Source organism: Delphinapterus leucas, chromosome 18, assembly GCF_059928025.1.
Source record: "Delphinapterus leucas isolate spDelLeu-1000000601 "Yukka" chromosome 18, BTC_Dleu_Yukka2, whole genome shotgun sequence".
NCBI lineage: Eukaryota > Metazoa > Chordata > Mammalia > Artiodactyla > Monodontidae > Delphinapterus > Delphinapterus leucas.
Window position 1 is genome coordinate 11,600,175 of NC_143146.1, and position 17,584 is coordinate 11,617,758.

Consider the following 17,584-nt stretch of genomic DNA (forward strand, 5'->3'; position numbering starts at 1 on the left):
TCAGGAAAGAGGACGAGATCGTGAGCTCCGGCCGGAAGCAGCAACAATGGGTCGGGGAAAGCCGAGGCCCCGTGCACTGCCGGCTTCCAGCACTGCCGCAGGAGGAGGGTGATGGCTCTGTATTCAGACAAGGCGATGATGGGTGTGACTTACAAAGAGGGAAATCTGAATTCTGAGGACTGAACCAGCCAGGGATGTTCCAGAGCCGGGCTCAGAGCGCAGACGCCCGAGCTCAGGGACTCAGGAGGGAGAAGCGTCCTGCTGAGGATTCACACCCACGCCTGAGCCTCATTTTCCTTGTCTGTAACAATAGGGACTATAACATCTACCACATGGGGTCAGTGTGTGTGTAGTGGAGGTGCTGTTTCATGAACCAGCACCTGTGTAAACCACTCAAAACTACAGAAAGCATTTAAATGAAAACTGGCTGTGGCTACGGAAGTTTGCCAAGTGGGCTGGCACAACTCATATCAGCAGGGATAGACATCTCATCATTACCGGGACCAGAAGGTCCCAATGCCCAGGCCACACCCAGGCCCCTAGAGCAGGAGTTCTTGAAGTGTGGTCCCTGGAAAAGCAGTGTCACCACCACCTGGAGACTTGTTAGAAATGCACATTCTTGGGCCACGCGGCAGACCTGCTGAACCGGCTGGCCTGGGGGAGGGGCCCAGTGCTCAGTGTCCTAACAAGCCCTCCTGCTGCAGCTCAGGCTTGAGAAACCTGGCCTGAGGGGTCCTTGGAGACGCCAGCATCTCTCTCGCCCACAGTATGAGTTTGATGGGGCTGCTGTAATAAAGTACCATCAACCGGGTGACTTAAAACAACAAAAACCTTCTCTTGCAGTTCTGGAGGCCAGAAGTTCAAAATCAAGGTGTCGGGAGGGCTGGTTCCTCCTGAGGCTGTGAGGGAGGCTGTTCCAGGTCACCACCAGCTTCCGGCAATTTGTTGGCGTTCCTTGGCTTATAAAGCATCGCCCCATCTCCGCCTCCATCTCCACATGGTCCTCTCCCCACGTGCCTCCGTCTTCATGAGGCATTTTCTTCTTTTCCTAAGGACACCAGTCATTTTTTTTTCAACATCTTTATTGAAAGAAAGTATAATTGCTTTACAATGTTGTGTTAGTTTCGGCTGTATAACAAAGTGAATCAGATATATGTATACATATATCCCCATATCCCCTCCCTCTTGAGTCTCCCTCCCACCCTCCTTATCCCACCCCTCTGGGTGGTCACAAAGCACCGACCTGATCTCCCTGTGCTATGCGGCTGCTTCCCACTAGCTATCTGTTTTACATTTCGTAGTGTATATATGTCCATGCCACTATCTCACTTCATCCCAGCTTACCCTTCCCCCTCCCCGTGTCCTCAAGTCCATTCTCTACGTCTGCGTCTTTATTCCTGTCCTGCCCCTAGGTTCTTCAGAACCATTTTTTGTTTAGCCTCCATATATATGTGTTAGCATACGGTATTTGTTTTTCTCTTTCTGACTTACTTCACTCTGTATGACAGACTCTAGGTCCATCCACCTCACTACAAATAACTCAATTTCGTTTCTTTTTATGGCTAGTCATTTTGGATTAGGCCAACCCTTATGACCTCATCTTAACTTGATTACACCTGCCAAGACTTCACCTTAACTTGATTACACCTATTTCCAATTAAGGTCATATTCACAGGTTCTGGGGGTTAGGACTTAATCTTATTTTGGGGGACAAAATCCTACTTATAACACCCACCCATTTCTGAGCACCCCTGTTTCCAGACACTCTTCTCTGACTCTCATCCCATCCCTGACCCCTCTCCAGCTCTAAGCCCCTATTATACCACATGAGAGCCCCATGTCCAAGATGAGACTTGGAGGAAGGAGTAAAAGGGGTCTGTTTTAAACACTAGTTGGTCCAAAAAAAGTTGAACTGCCATGGTTTGTTTTTCAGGTCCAATCAAGACAACCTCATGTCAAAATGGAAGCATCAGAGTGACCCCCTCGGAGGGTCCCCTCACTCTGCATGTGGGACCTGAGTTCAGAGGAATGTGTAGGGAGGGCCCAGGGCAGCCCTGTAGGTATGGGCTCTGTAATGAGGACCCCCGAGTCCCATTCCGGGGCACAGACAACCAGAGGAGGTGTCGGGGAGATTCTCCCCTTGGGTGGAGGGTCTCGTGATGATGTCTAAGCATTTTAATTGCTTGACATTTTAAGGAGGAAGAACGGAGTTTCATAAATTGAGCTGGTAGATATCCAAATGTCTCTACGGGCTCTCGGCATTCTCCAGAAATCTCATTTTCACTGAGAACCCCTGCTCCCCTGGCATCGCCACACACCACAAGTTAACCACGGTCCAGCTGTCACTACAGTTTTCTCTCTTCGCCAAGTGACTGCATACGGGGCAGACACAGAGACAAAGTCCCTCTGGCGTGTGTGTGGGTTGTGGGCCCAGGCTCAGGGATAGGTTGTGCCCCCCCGTGGGGACTCCAACCCTGAAGGTCAGGTCACACCTCAGGCCACATGAATCCCTCATGACAGGGATGCTGTTTCCTCTGTAATTGTTGAAATCTTGAGGTCTACACCACCTTCCAGTGCTCACATTCTTTGATTCCAGGAAGCCCGGACATGTACCCTGTTGCCTTAGTAGCTCTGCAGTGGGGCAGGCAGGGGAGGTGGCCCGTCCCAAGCCGGAGAGGCGCCCTCCTGCGTGTCTGTCTGTGTGCTTAATGCTAACGCCTCACAGTATTCCCTTCGGCCGGCTGCACATAAAGGGTAGAGTCCCAGAAACTGACAGAGGTAGGACCTTGCCAGACATCCAGTCCCAGGAGCGCTCATCAGCTCTAGCTGCTGCTGCCCCCGACAGGAGGTGGCAGCCCAGGGGGCCGGGAGAGAGCCCTGCAGAAAGGGCAGGCTGGCGACACGCCGCTTCTCTTGTAACTTACAATTCTGTCTCGGGGCCGGATTCCTCCTCAACATTCACTTCTTCATTAATTCATACATTTATCAAGTATTAGCCTAGGCTCTGAGGATACAGTGGGGATAATGGAGCCACGGCCCCTAAAACTCATGGATCACAGGCCAGAAGGTGACACATACAATTGTAACCAGACAAGGACACACAATGTGCTAAGTGTCCAGTGGAGACTGATGAACTACAGGAGGAGAGGTTGGGGAGACTAGGAGGACTCCCAGGTTTGGGGATAGACAGTTGGATTGATGGTGGTATCACTCCCAAGGTTGGGAACACAGGAGAAGCTATAGGGAGAAGGTGGGCTTGGGTGCCCCTGGGACGGGTGTATGGAGGTGTACAGTACAAAGCAGGACATCTAAGGCCTGAAGCCTAGAAGAGAAGTCTAGGGTCAGACTTCAGTCAGACTGGGGAGCATGAAGTGGATGTTATTTCCAGGGGGAGTTGACGGTCTGCTTTAAAAGGTAGGTTTTATTATTATTCAGGTGCGATGAGGCAGGTTACCTGCCTCCTTTCTGCATCACTGTGGAGTAGGGTGAGGAGGGGCATTTTGTCAGTGTCGTGTCCTTTTTTTTTTTTTTTTGTGGTACGCGGGCCTCTCACTGTTGTGGCCTCTCCTGTCACGGAGCACAGGCTCCGGACGCGCAGGCTCAGAGGCCACGGCTCACGGGCCCAGCCGCTCCGCGGCATGTGGGATCTTCCGGACCGGGGCACGAACCCGTGTCCCCTGCATCGGCAGGTGGACTCTCAACCACTGCGCCACCAGGGAAGCCCAGTGTCGTGTCCTTTAATTCCATCCCCAAGGGATTTGTTATCGATGAATTGGGTTCCCCCCCAAATGCATATGCTGAGGTCCTGTACTTGAAGGCAGAGTCTTTAAAATGAGGTCGTTAGGTCCTAATCCAAGATGACTGGTGTCTTTATAAGAAGAGGAGATTAGGACACAGACACACACAGAGGGACGACCGTGTGAAGACTGAGAGAAGACGGCCGTCTACAAGCCAAGGAGAGAGACCTCAGAGGAAACCAGCCCTGCCGACACCTTGACCTGACTTCCAGCCTCCAGAACGGCGAGGAAATTAACTTCTGTTCTTGAAGCCCTCCAGCCTGTGGGACTTCGTGGCAGCCCCCGCCAGACGGTACAGTAGTCTTCATCTCTCTACCCGATTTAAGGAAATTAAGTGGATCCTGGTCTCTTCTTTCAAACTTCACACCTACTACCACCTGTTGAAAGAATGACAAAAGCCAAGACACAGTGAATGTTATTATTCTCACCGGTTTTCTTTCTTTCTCTAAAAGGCCTACTGGGCCCCGGGCAGCCTCGGTGAGTCACTGGCAGCTCCAGAACCTGGCCTCAAGGGCGAAAGGAGGATGTTCATCAAGATGCCGGCTGATGTCCTTCCAGTTCTGAGCACCGGGATTTCTGCGGGCGAGACGGGCAAGCCCAGCAGGCGCAGCCTGGTTTCCTGTGCGTCCGCGGGGTTTGCCCGGTACCTGTCTTGGTGTATCTTTGGCAGCTTTCGTTTTGACTTCGGTGGGGGGACTTGATGCAGTTCAGAGGTTTAGCCTCAGGCTGGTGTCCGCCCTCACCTGGGAAAACAATGGCTGGTGTGGGGCTGGTATCAAACAGTGTTGGAGAGAAACCTGAAAAGAGAGGGGAGGAGGAGAGAGGAGGGGCAGAGCCAGGGAGAGGGAGGCCGGGGACGCCCCGCTCAGCATCAACTGCGCGGAACGTCTGGTCGATGCTGTCGGGGCCCAGGGCAGGGGGCCCCCAAATGTGCACCAATGGCATATTGGTTATTTTGAATTAAAGTTACTTAAGAAAGAGCTGATGTAAGAGGGACACTCTGACCCTGTCTCTGTCTCCCTGAAGGCAGGAAATAAATCTCTCCTATGAAAGGTCCACTCCCTGCACCTGGAAGTAGAAGGACACCCTAAACTCCAGAGAGGGAGAGTTCGGGCAGAAAGCCTGGATAAGCAAACCTTGTTACTTATTTCATTGACTACCCCACGCCCACATTCTGTTTAGATTCTTCACTAATTAAGCACCAAAGCCAAAGTGTCTTTGTCCTGTCATTTCCTCACAAATTTGTTTCTTTGTCTAAAAAGTATAGAAGCTGCCTCCTTTGGCCACTTCTTAGGTCCTGTTTCTATGAGACCTCCCTGCCTAAGAATTCATATTTGTTTCTTTCTCTCCTGTTAGTCTGTCTTGGGTCAATTTTATTATTAGTTCACCACAAGAGCTCAAGAAGGGTCAGAGGGGGAAACCCCCCTCCCAAACAGTGCTCTTCCTAGGACCTCGCGGTGGGGGGCAGGGAAGCTGGGAGCTGGGAGACAGGCTTGCTGCTCCTGGGATGCTGAGCAAGAAACCCTGTCCCCTAATCGTGGCACTGGAACTGGTGACTCCCTGTTACTCACTTGTTCCAGCTCAGTGAGGTTTTGGGGGCCATCTAGGCAGCGGAATAAGGAATCAGGGGCAGAGGCCCCTAAGCTTTCTTACTGCCGCCCTTTGGGAGACCTCTTTGGCGGTTCTCCTAATATGAATGCCTTTCTCGTTATCCTTGATGGATGCTACGATAGGAATTCTCTTAGCGGACCGCACTTAGCCATCTCAGGAGTCGTGTGGGTCTGAGGGTCGCCCACCACTCACAGCCTGCTTGTGGCTGGTGGCCTCTCCCCAGCCCCTGTTCTTCTGTGCCCACAACTGGGGCCCTGTGCACCCCAAGAGACAGCTGTGTTTGTTCCCAAACCTTTTCACATCAGTTGCTATCAAAATTAAATAAGTATTACATAAACCAATAAAGTATAAAGGCAAAAAGAAAGAGTTGTTGTCACAAGAACTCAGTTGAACACTTCCGAAAGTTTGATAAAGGTGAATTGCTTACAAAACCAAATGTGCTGTCAAAATAGACGTGAGTGTAACATTTATAGGACGTTGGAAGAAATGTAAAAATCCAAGATGACGCACAGTCTGATTGCGTTGCTGAGTTCTGGGGTAAATTTAATTAAAAAATCCAAACTGGAACTCATAAATGATGCAATATGGGTGTGGATTATGAAAGACACAAGTTTCTAATTAGTACAACTATGATTAAAAAAAATAAAAAAGGCCTTGGCGACATCAACACCAGAAGACTGGTGAATTAATTACATTGACATGTTTTAACTTAAAATATTTAATATATGGGCTTCTGTGTATATATACACAATACATAAGCATATATGTATGTATGCATGTATGTATGTGTATATACAGGTCCTCCTTGATTTATGATAAACCCACTGTAAGTTGAAAATATCCTAAGTCGAAATGCATCAATACACCTAACCTACCAAACATCACAGCTCAGCCCAGCCTACATTCAACGTTCTCAGAACACTTACACTAGCCTACAGCTGGGCAGGATCATCTAACACAAAGCCTACTTTTTAAAAAAAGTGTTGAGTACCTCATATAATGTACTGAATACTGTACTGACGGTGCAAAGCAGAATGGCTGTCTGGGTGCAGAATGGTTGTTGACCCTTGTGATCACAAGGCTGACAGGGAGCTGCGGCTGCCACTCCCAGCATCATGGAAGAGGATCGGACTGAAAAGAATATTGCCAACCTAGGAAAAGATCAAAATTCAGAATCCAAAGTACGGTCTCTACTGAATACGTTATCAGTTTCATATGATCTTAAAGTCGGACAATTATAAGTCAAACTACTGTAAATCAGGGCCCGTTTGTGTGTGTATATATGTTCTGCATTTTACCCAACTTTTTAAGATTAACTGACTAACTACCAGTTCTCAGCCTAGGATGAGAGGGCTTTTGGCAGGTGCCATTTGTATTAAAAATAGTGGAGCAATATTGTCAGTCATAAGAAATATATATATTTGGTCATTCAGACGACCAAAATTATTTCTCATATATATTTGGTCTGCATCCACATTTCCTGTCTCACAGCTCCTAAGCCCTTGGAATATCCTAAGTGTAGAGAATGATGTAGGTGTCTTTTGTTATGAGAATGAGGTGATTTTTGGAAGCATCTAAGGATGGGGGCTGATTGCCAGGAGAACCAACCATCTGATTAGAGGGTTGGAACTTTCTGTCTCACCCTCTGACTTGCAGGGAGGGAAACGGGGCTGGAGGTCGAATCAACGGCCAATTGTCAGTGATTTAATCAATCGTGCTTATGTAATGAAGCCTCCATAAAAACCCCAACGACAGGGTTCAGAGGCTTCTGGGTTGGTGAACACGTAGAGATCTGGGGAGAGTGGGGCTCAGACAGAGCGCAGAAGCTCCGCACCCTTTCCCCTTACCTCACCCTATGCATCTCTTCATCTGGCCGTGGATTCCTATCTTTTAATATCCTTTTAAAACAAATTGGTAATCTAGTGAGCAAATGAGCTTTCCTAGTTCTGTGAGCTGTGCTTGCAAATTAGCCGAACCCGAGGAGGAGGTTGTGGGGACTCTGATTTATAGCCAGGTGGTCAGAAGTACAGGTAACAACCTGGGCTCGTGACTGGTACCTGAAGTGGAAGCATCTCGTGGGACCGAGCCCTTCACCTGTGGAATCTGATTCTATCTCCAGGAGATAGTGCTAGGATTGAGTTGAATTCTTGGACACCTGCTGGCATCTGAGAATTTCCTGTCGATGTGGGGAAGCCTACACACACACACACACACACGCACACGCACGCGCACGCACACGCACACGCACACGCACACACACACACACACACACACACACACACAGAAGTAGGTCCAGGAATGCTTTAGAGTGGCCACTCCCCCAGATGGCGGAGACTATATTTTGTTAATTTTTTGCATCCTCACTCACTCACTCGTCGGACCCCCGGGGAAGTGGGCGAAGCTGAGGCAGAGCTGGTGGCGAAGCCCTTGCCCACAGGGGTTTAGTACGGTTATTTCATCCCTTGGTGCATGAGGCAGCCAGTGGTGAATGACTGGCATTCATAGAATCACTGGTTACCTGTCAGGTTCACCAGGAGCATCACTCAGCTCAGGTTCTGGGAGGGTCCCCTGGAGCGCTGCAGCTGGTTCTGGAACGCGGCATCCTGCTCTGTGGGATGCTGGCCCCAGGCCCCGGGTCCCAGCCCCTTCCTCAGTCCTCAGTCCCAGCAGGTCTTTGTCCTGCACCTGAGGCGCTTTTGTGTTCCCGGTGAATTTGAGGTTCTTGATGTCTTGCTTCACAGAAAGAATTCAGTGGGAGACAAAGTGATAGGTAAGAAGTGGATTTATTTAGAGGGAAACACACTCCACAGACAGAGTGTGGCCCATCTCAGAAGGCGAGAGAGACCCGAAATATGGCGTGGTTAGTTTTTATGGGTTGGGTAATTTCACCGGCTAATGAGTGGGATGATTATTTGGGGAAAGGGCCTCAGAGGTTAGCCTCAGAACTGTCAGGGTGCCGGTGGGTGTGCCATTTAGCAGATAATGTATTACAATGAGCGTATAATGAGGCTCAAGGTTACTGGAAGTTGAATATTCCGCCATCTTGGACCTACTTGGTTCTAACCAGTTTTTGTCATGTCCTATTGCTATGTCATTCTTTTAAAGGTTGTGCCTTGCCCCCTTCCCTCCTGTTTCAACTGGACCCCAACATGGTTAGGCTGGGAGCATAGATGGGACCGAAGTGGATTAATTCCCACCCAAGCCACAAGCCCCACCAGATATCACAGTCCAGGGGAGGCCTGGGTCTGGCACTCTGAGGATATCCACCAGCTTTGGACAGGTGGGATAAGGTTTGGACCATGTAAGGAATCTCCCGGAAAGTGTCTGAATCCATGGAAAGTCCTGAGGACATGCTGTGCCCTCCCCAAATCTCTACCAGGAGCTCGGCTGGAAGTGTCCTCACTGTGAAATGAGTGGCGCAGTAGGAGAAATTCCCCAAGGATGCTGTCTCCCCCCCCCTCCATTCTAATGCCCTGGGGCTGCAGCCACATTCTGCCAGCCTGGGCCCTGGGGCCCTCCCAATGTAGGGGATGCACTAGGCCCTCTCGGTCTGAACCTCTGGAAGAAGTCTGCAAGCTCTTAAGGGGGGATGCGAGATTTCTTTGGAGAGTTTCAACTTTTTGTTGAATATTTTGTAATACAGAAGAGTACTGTTGGTTAGGTTTCCTCTAACCTTCTAGGTTCTTCAGGCTGGTCTAAGAATTAAATTGACATTAGACAGAGAAAATACAATTTAGTTTTTCGTATGTACAGGAAGCCCACATACACGAGAGGGTCAGAGACAGAAAGGTAAAATGAAGTCTAGACGCCATCCTGAGCTGAGGAACGGGGTCGGGGCTTCTGAGGATGGGAGGGTCACTCACAGGACGAGAAGAAGAGCAGATGTTGGGTAATTAGATGTTTGTCCTGACACACAGATGGGGCCACTTTGGTGAAATTTATCTCTGGTAATAATTCTTTCCTGGGAAAAATCCCCAGTTTCAACTCCTCTAGGTAGTAAGGGGAAGAAGGGCAGTAGTTTCCCTTGAACCCACAGGATCTCAATTGCCTTTAGCTCAAAATAATCCTCATTATAGCTCATTCTGAACCCCTATACTACGTACAGCATCTATGTAAAATATTAAAAACAAGAGTGAAACAGGCACCCTGTATGCCCCATGCCCTCTTCCCATATATCCACTTCCTTCCCTCCTCTGCCCAAAGCAACAGTATCCTCAAATTTGGAGTGGTTTTGAGCTCCGAATTTAGAAATTTCATAGATGTTTAAAATGGCCCCTCATAGAAACACTCAGAAATAAGACAGGCTGGGAGTGGGTGTTGGGCTTTACTTGTTGTTCTGCTGACACCGGGGCTGTCTCTGTCCACTCTGCTGAGGGGCTGGCTTTTCCAATTATTCGCCTGACTGTTTTGCTTGAACAAAACAAGTGAGCTTTGCCCCTTTAAACAGGTCCTTAAGGCACCAGCAGGTGTTGATCTATGGACACTTGATTTAGGTGTCACATTTATGTCTGTGTAGATTTAAACTGGACAGGACCCAGCCTGCTGAGGAGGGAGCCCTGACCCTCCGTGCCCACTGGGGGGTTCTGAAAGGACCTCTGACCCTGGCGGCTTGATGCACAGGAAAGGCTGGGGTCAGGTACAGGCTACCGAAATAAGGGTTTTACAAAATTTGCACAGAAAGTACTAGGCTGAGCAATGTTCAGACACAACACAGTACTTCTGTGGAACATCACTGCATAATCTTACAATAAAAACTCCGCACACACAGCTCTTAGAATAGCAAAAGAGCAAAACTGACCACGGTCCCCTGTGAAGAAATGAAATGGAAATCTTGTAGGACGGAAAAGTCAGACACTTGGGCTCGGGTCCCCCACTGCCCACCCAGGGGGCCCAGTGCATCTCCGCAGGGGCAGGGGGACCAGAGAGGCCGAGGAGCATGGAGTTGGGACCCCGTTTCCCACCACAACACAGGCCTTCGCCCCTGGGTTCCCTGTGGCCTTCTGATAACTCCTCCCCTTTAACTTTGGCCTGGAAGTGAGGGGGAAGCGTCACAGGGATTACCTGACAGCCACAATCTTCCTACTGAACTCAAGTGCTAAATTCAGAATAAGGGGTTTACAAAGGCTGTGAGGCGGCACCACAGGAACCCAGGGCCTCCGGTTAAAGACCCCGAAAGACATCAAGTCCAGTCCGCTGTTTAGCCATCAAGGCCAGTCTACCGGGCCACTTTTGAAAAGGAGACTTGACCTTAATGCCAATTTAATCTCACGGGGAGACACTGCATCACCACCAAGGCTCCAGCGAAGTCTGGCGGGTCAACATCCTTACCTTGAATGTTGACAGTGTTAGGAGAGCAGCTGCGGTTTCCCAGGAACCCCGGGTAGTTGGGGAGAGCTGGGTGGACCTGGCTTTGGGGACATTTAGTGGTTTGGAAAGACAATTCTGGCCCCATAGGAGGAATCCTGGCCTCGCACAGTGGCCCTGACATGGTCGGAGCTGGGGGTAGTGGGGCAGGGGGCAGGCAGCCAGGACAGTCCCCAGGGGAAAGTCTGGAGGTGGAACACATGAAACTTTCCTTCTCTCCTCCCACTGCCCCTGCAGGTTGCATGTGGGGCTGGAATTTCCCAGCAGGCTATCAGAGCCCAGCTCTAGAGCAGCCAGAGGGACAGATGCTAACTGTGGGAGGGGTGACCCGATTCCAGGAGGAGCCCTGGGCAGGGCCTGAGGGACTGGAGCACAGGTGCTCAAGTTCCCTAAAATGTTTACCTTTTGAATCCGAACTCAGTCTAGGTTTATGAATCAGGACTTCGAAGGCAGGGTTTCCTTTATTTGGGAAGGGGAGGGGTGGCTCACTGTGGACAATTTCTTCTTTCTTATTTTACAATCTGGAATCTGCTCACTTGCACATCAGGCCCAATCTGGTAACTTTTGCACAAAATCAAAAGCCTAAATGATCTTTTCTTAGGAAACCAGACCGAGTGGCTCGCTGATGCACCCCTACGGCACGTGTCCCCATGCATGAACGCAAATGGGGTCCTTTAGGGGTCCCATCAGCCTGAAAGACTTCCGGGTGTCTTGACAAGAGGTGTGGGTGTCCTCAGGAACTCACACTCCGGCGGTGGGTGCCGCTTGTGTCAAATGTGCAGGAAGCAAGAGCAGGTCAGGGGTGGGAACTGCAGCAACTGGTCCGAGAGTGAAGTCAGACGTGGAGGGTGTGCAAGGGTGTGGGTGGGGTCAGGGACGCCCTAGAGGGTGGTGACAGACGAAGGGGGACAACGGCCTGGAAGCTGCAGGAAAAGGATTTAAAATAATGGGTCACCACTGGGAAGGTGAGACCTTGGCAGCCGCAGGGAACTGGAAGAGATTGAAAGAAGCCAGGACAAACCTGAGGGGTCCTGGCTCTGCCACCGTCGGTGCATGTCCAATGGTCACACCACCTGTACGGACCTCGATTTCTAGTAAAGGACTGAAGTCGAGGGTCACCGAGGCTCCTTTCAGCTGGACAAGGCTCTCTCATTTAGGAGGGAATCCTGACAAGAAAACAAACAAGAACTTGGGGTGGTGAATCCTCTTTGCGCCTCACCCTGTGATCCCAACAGCGGGCTCTCTGCTCCCCATCCTCTGAGAGAGAAGCAGTGAAAAGTCTCGAGTGAGAATTTTGCCTCCGGTTTGATTTTGCTTCACTAGGCACTCTCTGGAGGTGAGAAGGAACACAGGAGATGGTGTATTTTTGGATACGGTCGCTCTTTTTTGCACTGGAAGCCCAGAGGGTGGGTTTAGATTTGCTGCAGAGGTCATACACAAATCCGCACTCTTCGGCCCTCTAGTCATGCCTTGCCAGTGACCGTGGTCAAGGACGTCCCATCACTGTCAACTGTCCTTACACCTGAGATGGGGACACTCGGATCAAGTCAGGGCCTGTGCTTGGGACCAGCTAGGCTCCCAGAAACTCACCTCAGCCCCCATTCTGAGCAGCCTGACGGCCCCAACAAGCTTCAGAATGGGGCCTCACAGGGCCAGTCCTACTTAAAGGAATCAAAGGACTCCTCTCACTTCAAAGAAAGCACCCAAATCTTCTGAAGAAAGACGAGCAGTCTGATAAAAAACAAAAAAATTTTTTTTGTTTGGATTGTAAAGAATAGTACAGACTAGAACAAAGTTTTATTTAGGTAAGTCTAATAAAGAAACACCAAAAAGTAAAACACATTAAAAACTTTATTGTAAGTACCACGCATGTCTAAATTTGCATCAGTTTGCAACACTTCTGCTGGCTTTGCAGAACACAATAGTTGCAAGTTCCCTTAAATCTTGCTTTAGATCTTTTCAGGCTCATCTCTCCGGCCACCCCCTCCTCCCCACGGTGGGGGTCAGTCTACCCTGCCTCAGGCTGATATCCGATCACCCCAGGGCCAGGCGGAACCTGCCTCCAGAGGGGCTGGCCCTGCAGCTAGGAAGCCCCGTACTGCTCCAGTGAGCCCACTCTTCTCTTTGTCCCATTTTTACTCCTAGCCTGAGTGGCTAACTGTGGATATTCTAAGCAAAATTAACTCCAGTTAAGTTTCTTGGAGTATTCCAGAACCTCGAATCGGTACCTTATTATTTTTTAATGGAAGCAGGGAGTAGTCGGGAAAAATCCCCTAGACTGGAGCGGGCTGGAACAGATGGAAGAGGGTTCAGTTCCCTGTCTCTCCTTCATTGGCCGGGTCTGGCCAACTCTGCGTGTGGCAGATATGAACTGCTCATCCCTAGGGAGTGGGGACCCTGAACTGCCACCCGGGTTTGAAAGCAAATTTGAGGGGAAAAAAAAAAAAAGCAATGAAAGAAGTCCATAAAGAAAATTTGACAGGTCCTTTCTGAGTACCAGTCCCCTTTCCGGCGCGTATGATCAGATATAATGTAGGAAGATGCATTATAGTAAAAAGAATATGACAAGAGCAGTAATTTCCCATCTGGAGTGCTGTTCAACTGCTTGCAGAAATCTGTAATTTTAATGCATTTTAAACACATCAGGAATGGGAGATGAATTCTCCAAACCAACGAAAATACTCCATAAAAAAATAAAGATAGAAAATACATGCTTCCTTCATGGCAAACTTATCATGGATATTTAATGGTAATGATCTTGGAATTAAGGGAGGGAGCAGCGGGGACCACCCTTTGCTCAGGAGGACAGCGAGGACATCTAGCCAGAGGCCGGGCCCTGGGGCTGAGCCGGTAGCAGGACGGCACTGCCGTGCTCAGCAGCCCGCCGGCCCCTGTGCTGCCCGCTGGGGCCGTCAGTGCTGCAGCAGGAAGTTGGTGGCCACGTTAAGGTCATTATTTGAAGCTCTCAGGGCTTCCAAAGCGTCACCTCTGGAAAATCCCATCTCCATGAGCCGGGCAACCTGAAAACAGAAACAAAACCAGAAAAGCCTGATGAGGCTGACGACACTGCCACTGACCCACCAGCCCCAAAACGTTCCTCGTGTGAGTTCCGTAGGACAGATTAAAGAGCAATAACAACACAACCGGTTTTCATTTTAGTGTGGAATCTGATGCTTATAAAATTACAACCGGCTCACCTTTTACGGTGCTCACTACATACAGCCGATAAATGTGCATTTCCTCACTGAGTCCTCACTTTAGAGACGAGGAAGGGGGCTTCTGAGGGTCAGTGACCGCCAGGATGAGCAGAGGGCGGCCGAGCTGTGGCGCGGGGCCTGGGAAGCAGGTCTGCACCAGCCACACTCCTTCAGGGTCGAAGTTGACTCCCGAGGAAGAGCCGCAGGCGTCCTGAGGCTGGCGGGCTCCGAGGGTACACGCGCCTTCGCGTTCCTGGCTTGGCTCAGGCAGAGCACGGCCTTGGGGAGCCCGCCCCCAACCCCACCCCCGGCGTCTCACGGCAGGTGCAGCGTCCCCGGAGTCCCCGCCGGCCTGCGGGCAGCAGCTGCGCAGAGGGGGCGAAGCCCGGGCAGAACGGGGTGGAGGAGGCAGCTAAAGCCACCGAGGGCACGGAGGTCGAGGCCTCCATCTTTAAGACCACAAATCCCAGTCTGTGAATGTAGAGGTTTCCTGTACTTTTACATACAGGCAGTCTCCAAGGTCAAAACAGGCAGTGTTACTACAGTTTATTCGTAACCTGTTTTCCCACTTTAAAATGTATTATAAAAACATTTATGACCCTGGACTAGCCGCAGGTGGTGGTGTTTTTTGTTTTTACTTATTTTGAAATATACTACATTTGCAATAATATATAGTGAAAAGTGATACTCTTACAAATGCTGAGATTTCCGGGAGGTGTGAGTTGACAAGGGGCTGGGGACTTAGTCACCACTTCTAACCTTCCTTCCGGTAGAACGCGATGCCCTGAGGCTCCCCAGTGGTCAGAGCCCCGCTGCCTCTCCTTCCCCCCAGCTGAGGGGGGTGTGCGCGGGAGGGCGAGGGCAGGCGGGTCAAGCGGGTGGCCGCAGGGGTGACTGAGACCCCAGACTCCTCGTCCCTCAGGGGGCCTTAGGGAGAGGCTAACCAGCTGGGAGGAGACTCGGCCCACTTTTCAGAAGCTGGGGTTCTAGCTGGTGTTTTTTGAAACTGACGCTCTGATCCCTGATCAGTGGATCGTTGAGACTAGTATTAAAAAATCCACACAGCAAGGATCCTCCCTCTAAGGAACCTCATTCCAGTTCTCCACCTCCACACACGCCTCCTAAGGGCCGGCCTGGGGGAGGAGACCGCCGACTTCCAGCTCAACTTCCGGGGGGTAATGGACCGACTGACTGCTGGCGTGGGCAGAACGGCAGGGATCCCTGCTTCCATCTCCCGCTCTGGGAAAAAGTGGCCCTTTCGGGAGTCTCAGGAACACTTCTTCACGCACTGGCCGGGATGCAAAGCTCTTCCTCAAGGGAGCCGAATCTGAGTCTAACTAGTTACCGCCCGTGGGACTTCAAAGGCCCTAATTTGTCTTTTGAAGCCACAGGAAACAGCCCCATTCCCTTCTCTGCACGAGGCGCTCGAGTGGCCTCCCCACCTCTGCAGGCACGCAGCTCCTGGTCCGTCCCAGGCTGCGTGGCTCCGTGTCTCCCACCTTTGCTGCCGGGCCGGTGTGTCCTCTGCTGGGAGGCTCTCTCCCCTTTGCCTTTGGCCTGGTTAACTCGTCTTTACCCACTGATCTCGCGGCCTGTGTCCCTTTCCCACGTTTCCCAGCCGAGGAGAAACCCAGAGTAGGGGTCTCGTGGTCCCACTGACCGCTGTCCTGTGCTCCTCCCAGCTGTGACTCAGGGCCGACAGCTTCTCCTTACCACCATACTGTAAGGGCCCTGGCTGCCTTCGTTCATCCCTGTGTCTCAGAATCCAGCACTTTCCAGCCTGCCCCTCCCCTTCCAGCGCTCGTCCATTTGTGCTGCTGCAGAGTATGGCCCTGCTGGCGTGGTCTGCCCAGGGCGGAGGGCGGCTAGACGGTGCCATCCCAGCCCTTGGCACAGTGGGTGTGCATGCACGTGTGTGCGTGTACACATGTCCCGAGTGTGTAGCTACAGCATCCTGGGGTGGTGAGTTAGCAGGCCTGCTACAAACCCTGAGTGAAATGCGCTCAAGCTGGGCCTCCGAGTAAGTTTGTATCTGTTCTTCCAGGGATTGGGAGCATCTCTGTCGAACTTCCTCTGATCGTTTTCTAGCCAACCACAACCACCGTCAGCTTAAATTCTGTTGTTTCCTGTGCTAGCTCCCTCAGACTCTACCATCCCCGGATCTGATGAGCGCACTTGCTAAGCTCTACAACTCAAGTCACTCCAGTTAAAATGCCAAGCATTCAAGGGCAAAGGCAGGGCCCAGCACTCACCAGCCCTCCCCTTTCTAGCCAAGCGGCCCATCAACAGGTTTCTTGAATTTTAACCAGTTTCAACCTTCATATTATTATCTGTTGCAATGTCACTACCATCTCTCCCAACGCGGCAAGAAGTGCACATGTCTTGGTGGCATCCTGTGTCAATAGGATCAGTTTGGTGCCTTCAGACCACAAGGCTCTTTACCTCTCACAAGCATCTCCTCGATAATCTATTTCAGGCTCCTGCCACACGTGACACATGAGTTTTGCCGTTCAATAATCAGAATCCACACTCTTGCCTTTCCTTGGGGTCATTTCGCACTGAGTGGCACTCGGAGACCCGCTGGATGTGCGTCAACAGGGAGAGACCACCTCACTGGTCTGGGTACTGTGGCCAGGCTATTTCATACACTCCTGGACGGAAATGACCTTTTACGATGTTTATTCCAGTCACTTCCGGTTAAGGACCACTATCTTTAGTGGAGTGAACGTGGCCAGTGAGGGGGTGGGCAGCTCTGCCTGCCTTGCCTCTGTCACCCACGGACATGATGCCACGGGCCAACGATGTGGCCGCTCTCAGTGACGGTGAACAGTGTGGCAAATGCTACACTCGCTGTCACCTCTGTCACCTCTAGTACTTCAAGCATAGCTAACGCCTGGCTGCTCCTTTGCACCCAGCCGAGAGGAACAAATCCACCTGTATGGCAATTCACGATTCATAACCTGGAGCTGATGCCGTGTGAGCCTCGCCCCGGCGCTGGTACCGGGCGGGGCTGCCGGCCACAGCTTCCAACTGTACTGGAGTTCTCTCTCCACCGACTCCCGAGTCTGGTCCGAAATCCAGGAGATGCTGAGCACAGGTTGCTGCACACACAGAGCAGAGCAGCCGTGGCACTGTGGCCCCGAGGGAAAAGCGCTGGCCAGGCCGCACCCGAGGGGCTGATGTCTGGTGTGAGGAGAAACGCGTTCTCTGCACACAAGGCTTCCTCGGGGTTCATTCTCTCTTCAGAAACACAACCACACGTGCCGTCACTGGCTTTGACAGCTGAGCTGGGTTCTTCACAGGTCTCCGCTGAAAAGGATGTTGGCTGTTCTGTGCAGGCGGTGGCTGAGTGGCCATCACAGCCCTTTGCCTGAAGCTGGCTTTGGAACCTTTTGCATTTCTTCAGGGGTGAGAAGACGAGTGTGATCAGAGGATTTTCACTGCTGGATGACCTGGTACTTTGACCAGATGAGAAAGCTCACAAAGTAGAAACAGTGTTAACGCTATTTAAAAACTGAACAAGCACAGGAAGAAAGGACATCTGTAAGTTTCCCTTAGTGTCCAAAACTGTAAACATCTACAAAAAATGAAATGGCACGCTCGGGCGTGGGTATG

General features: G+C 51.0%; 2 protein-coding genes across 3 annotated transcripts in view; both read right to left on the bottom strand.

The window, feature by feature from the left end:
• The window catches only part of LOC111176435 (uncharacterized), a 36,545-nt gene extending 24,055 nt beyond the window's left edge, over positions 1 to 12,490 (bottom strand). Inside the window, exons 1-6 of one of the 2 annotated variants that reach the window (XM_089899410.1) lie at positions 12,363 to 12,490; positions 11,794 to 11,938; positions 7,927 to 8,141; positions 6,400 to 6,559; positions 4,226 to 4,594; positions 832 to 1,048 (exon numbers count right to left, since the gene is read on the bottom strand). In XM_089899410.1, the coding sequence (XP_089755536.1) occupies positions 4,505 to 4,594; positions 6,400 to 6,559; positions 7,927 to 8,141; positions 11,794 to 11,925 (597 nt within the window). In that variant the 5' untranslated portion in view covers positions 11,926 to 11,938; positions 12,363 to 12,490 and the 3' untranslated portion in view covers positions 832 to 1,048; positions 4,226 to 4,504. Of the gene's footprint in view, positions 1 to 831; positions 1,049 to 4,225; positions 4,595 to 6,399; positions 6,560 to 7,926; positions 8,142 to 11,793 lie in introns of both variants that reach the window. The other variant, XM_089899411.1, reaches the window with a different exon arrangement.
• A 115-nt stretch (positions 12,491 to 12,605) lies between these two features.
• The window catches only part of UBAC2 (UBA domain containing 2), a 155,960-nt gene continuing 150,981 nt past the window's right edge, over positions 12,606 to 17,584 (bottom strand). The window contains exon 9 of the mRNA XM_022576852.3: positions 12,606 to 13,792. Coding sequence (XP_022432560.2) covers positions 13,685 to 13,792 — 108 coding nt within the window. The 3' untranslated portion in view covers positions 12,606 to 13,684. The remainder of the gene's footprint in view (positions 13,793 to 17,584) is intronic.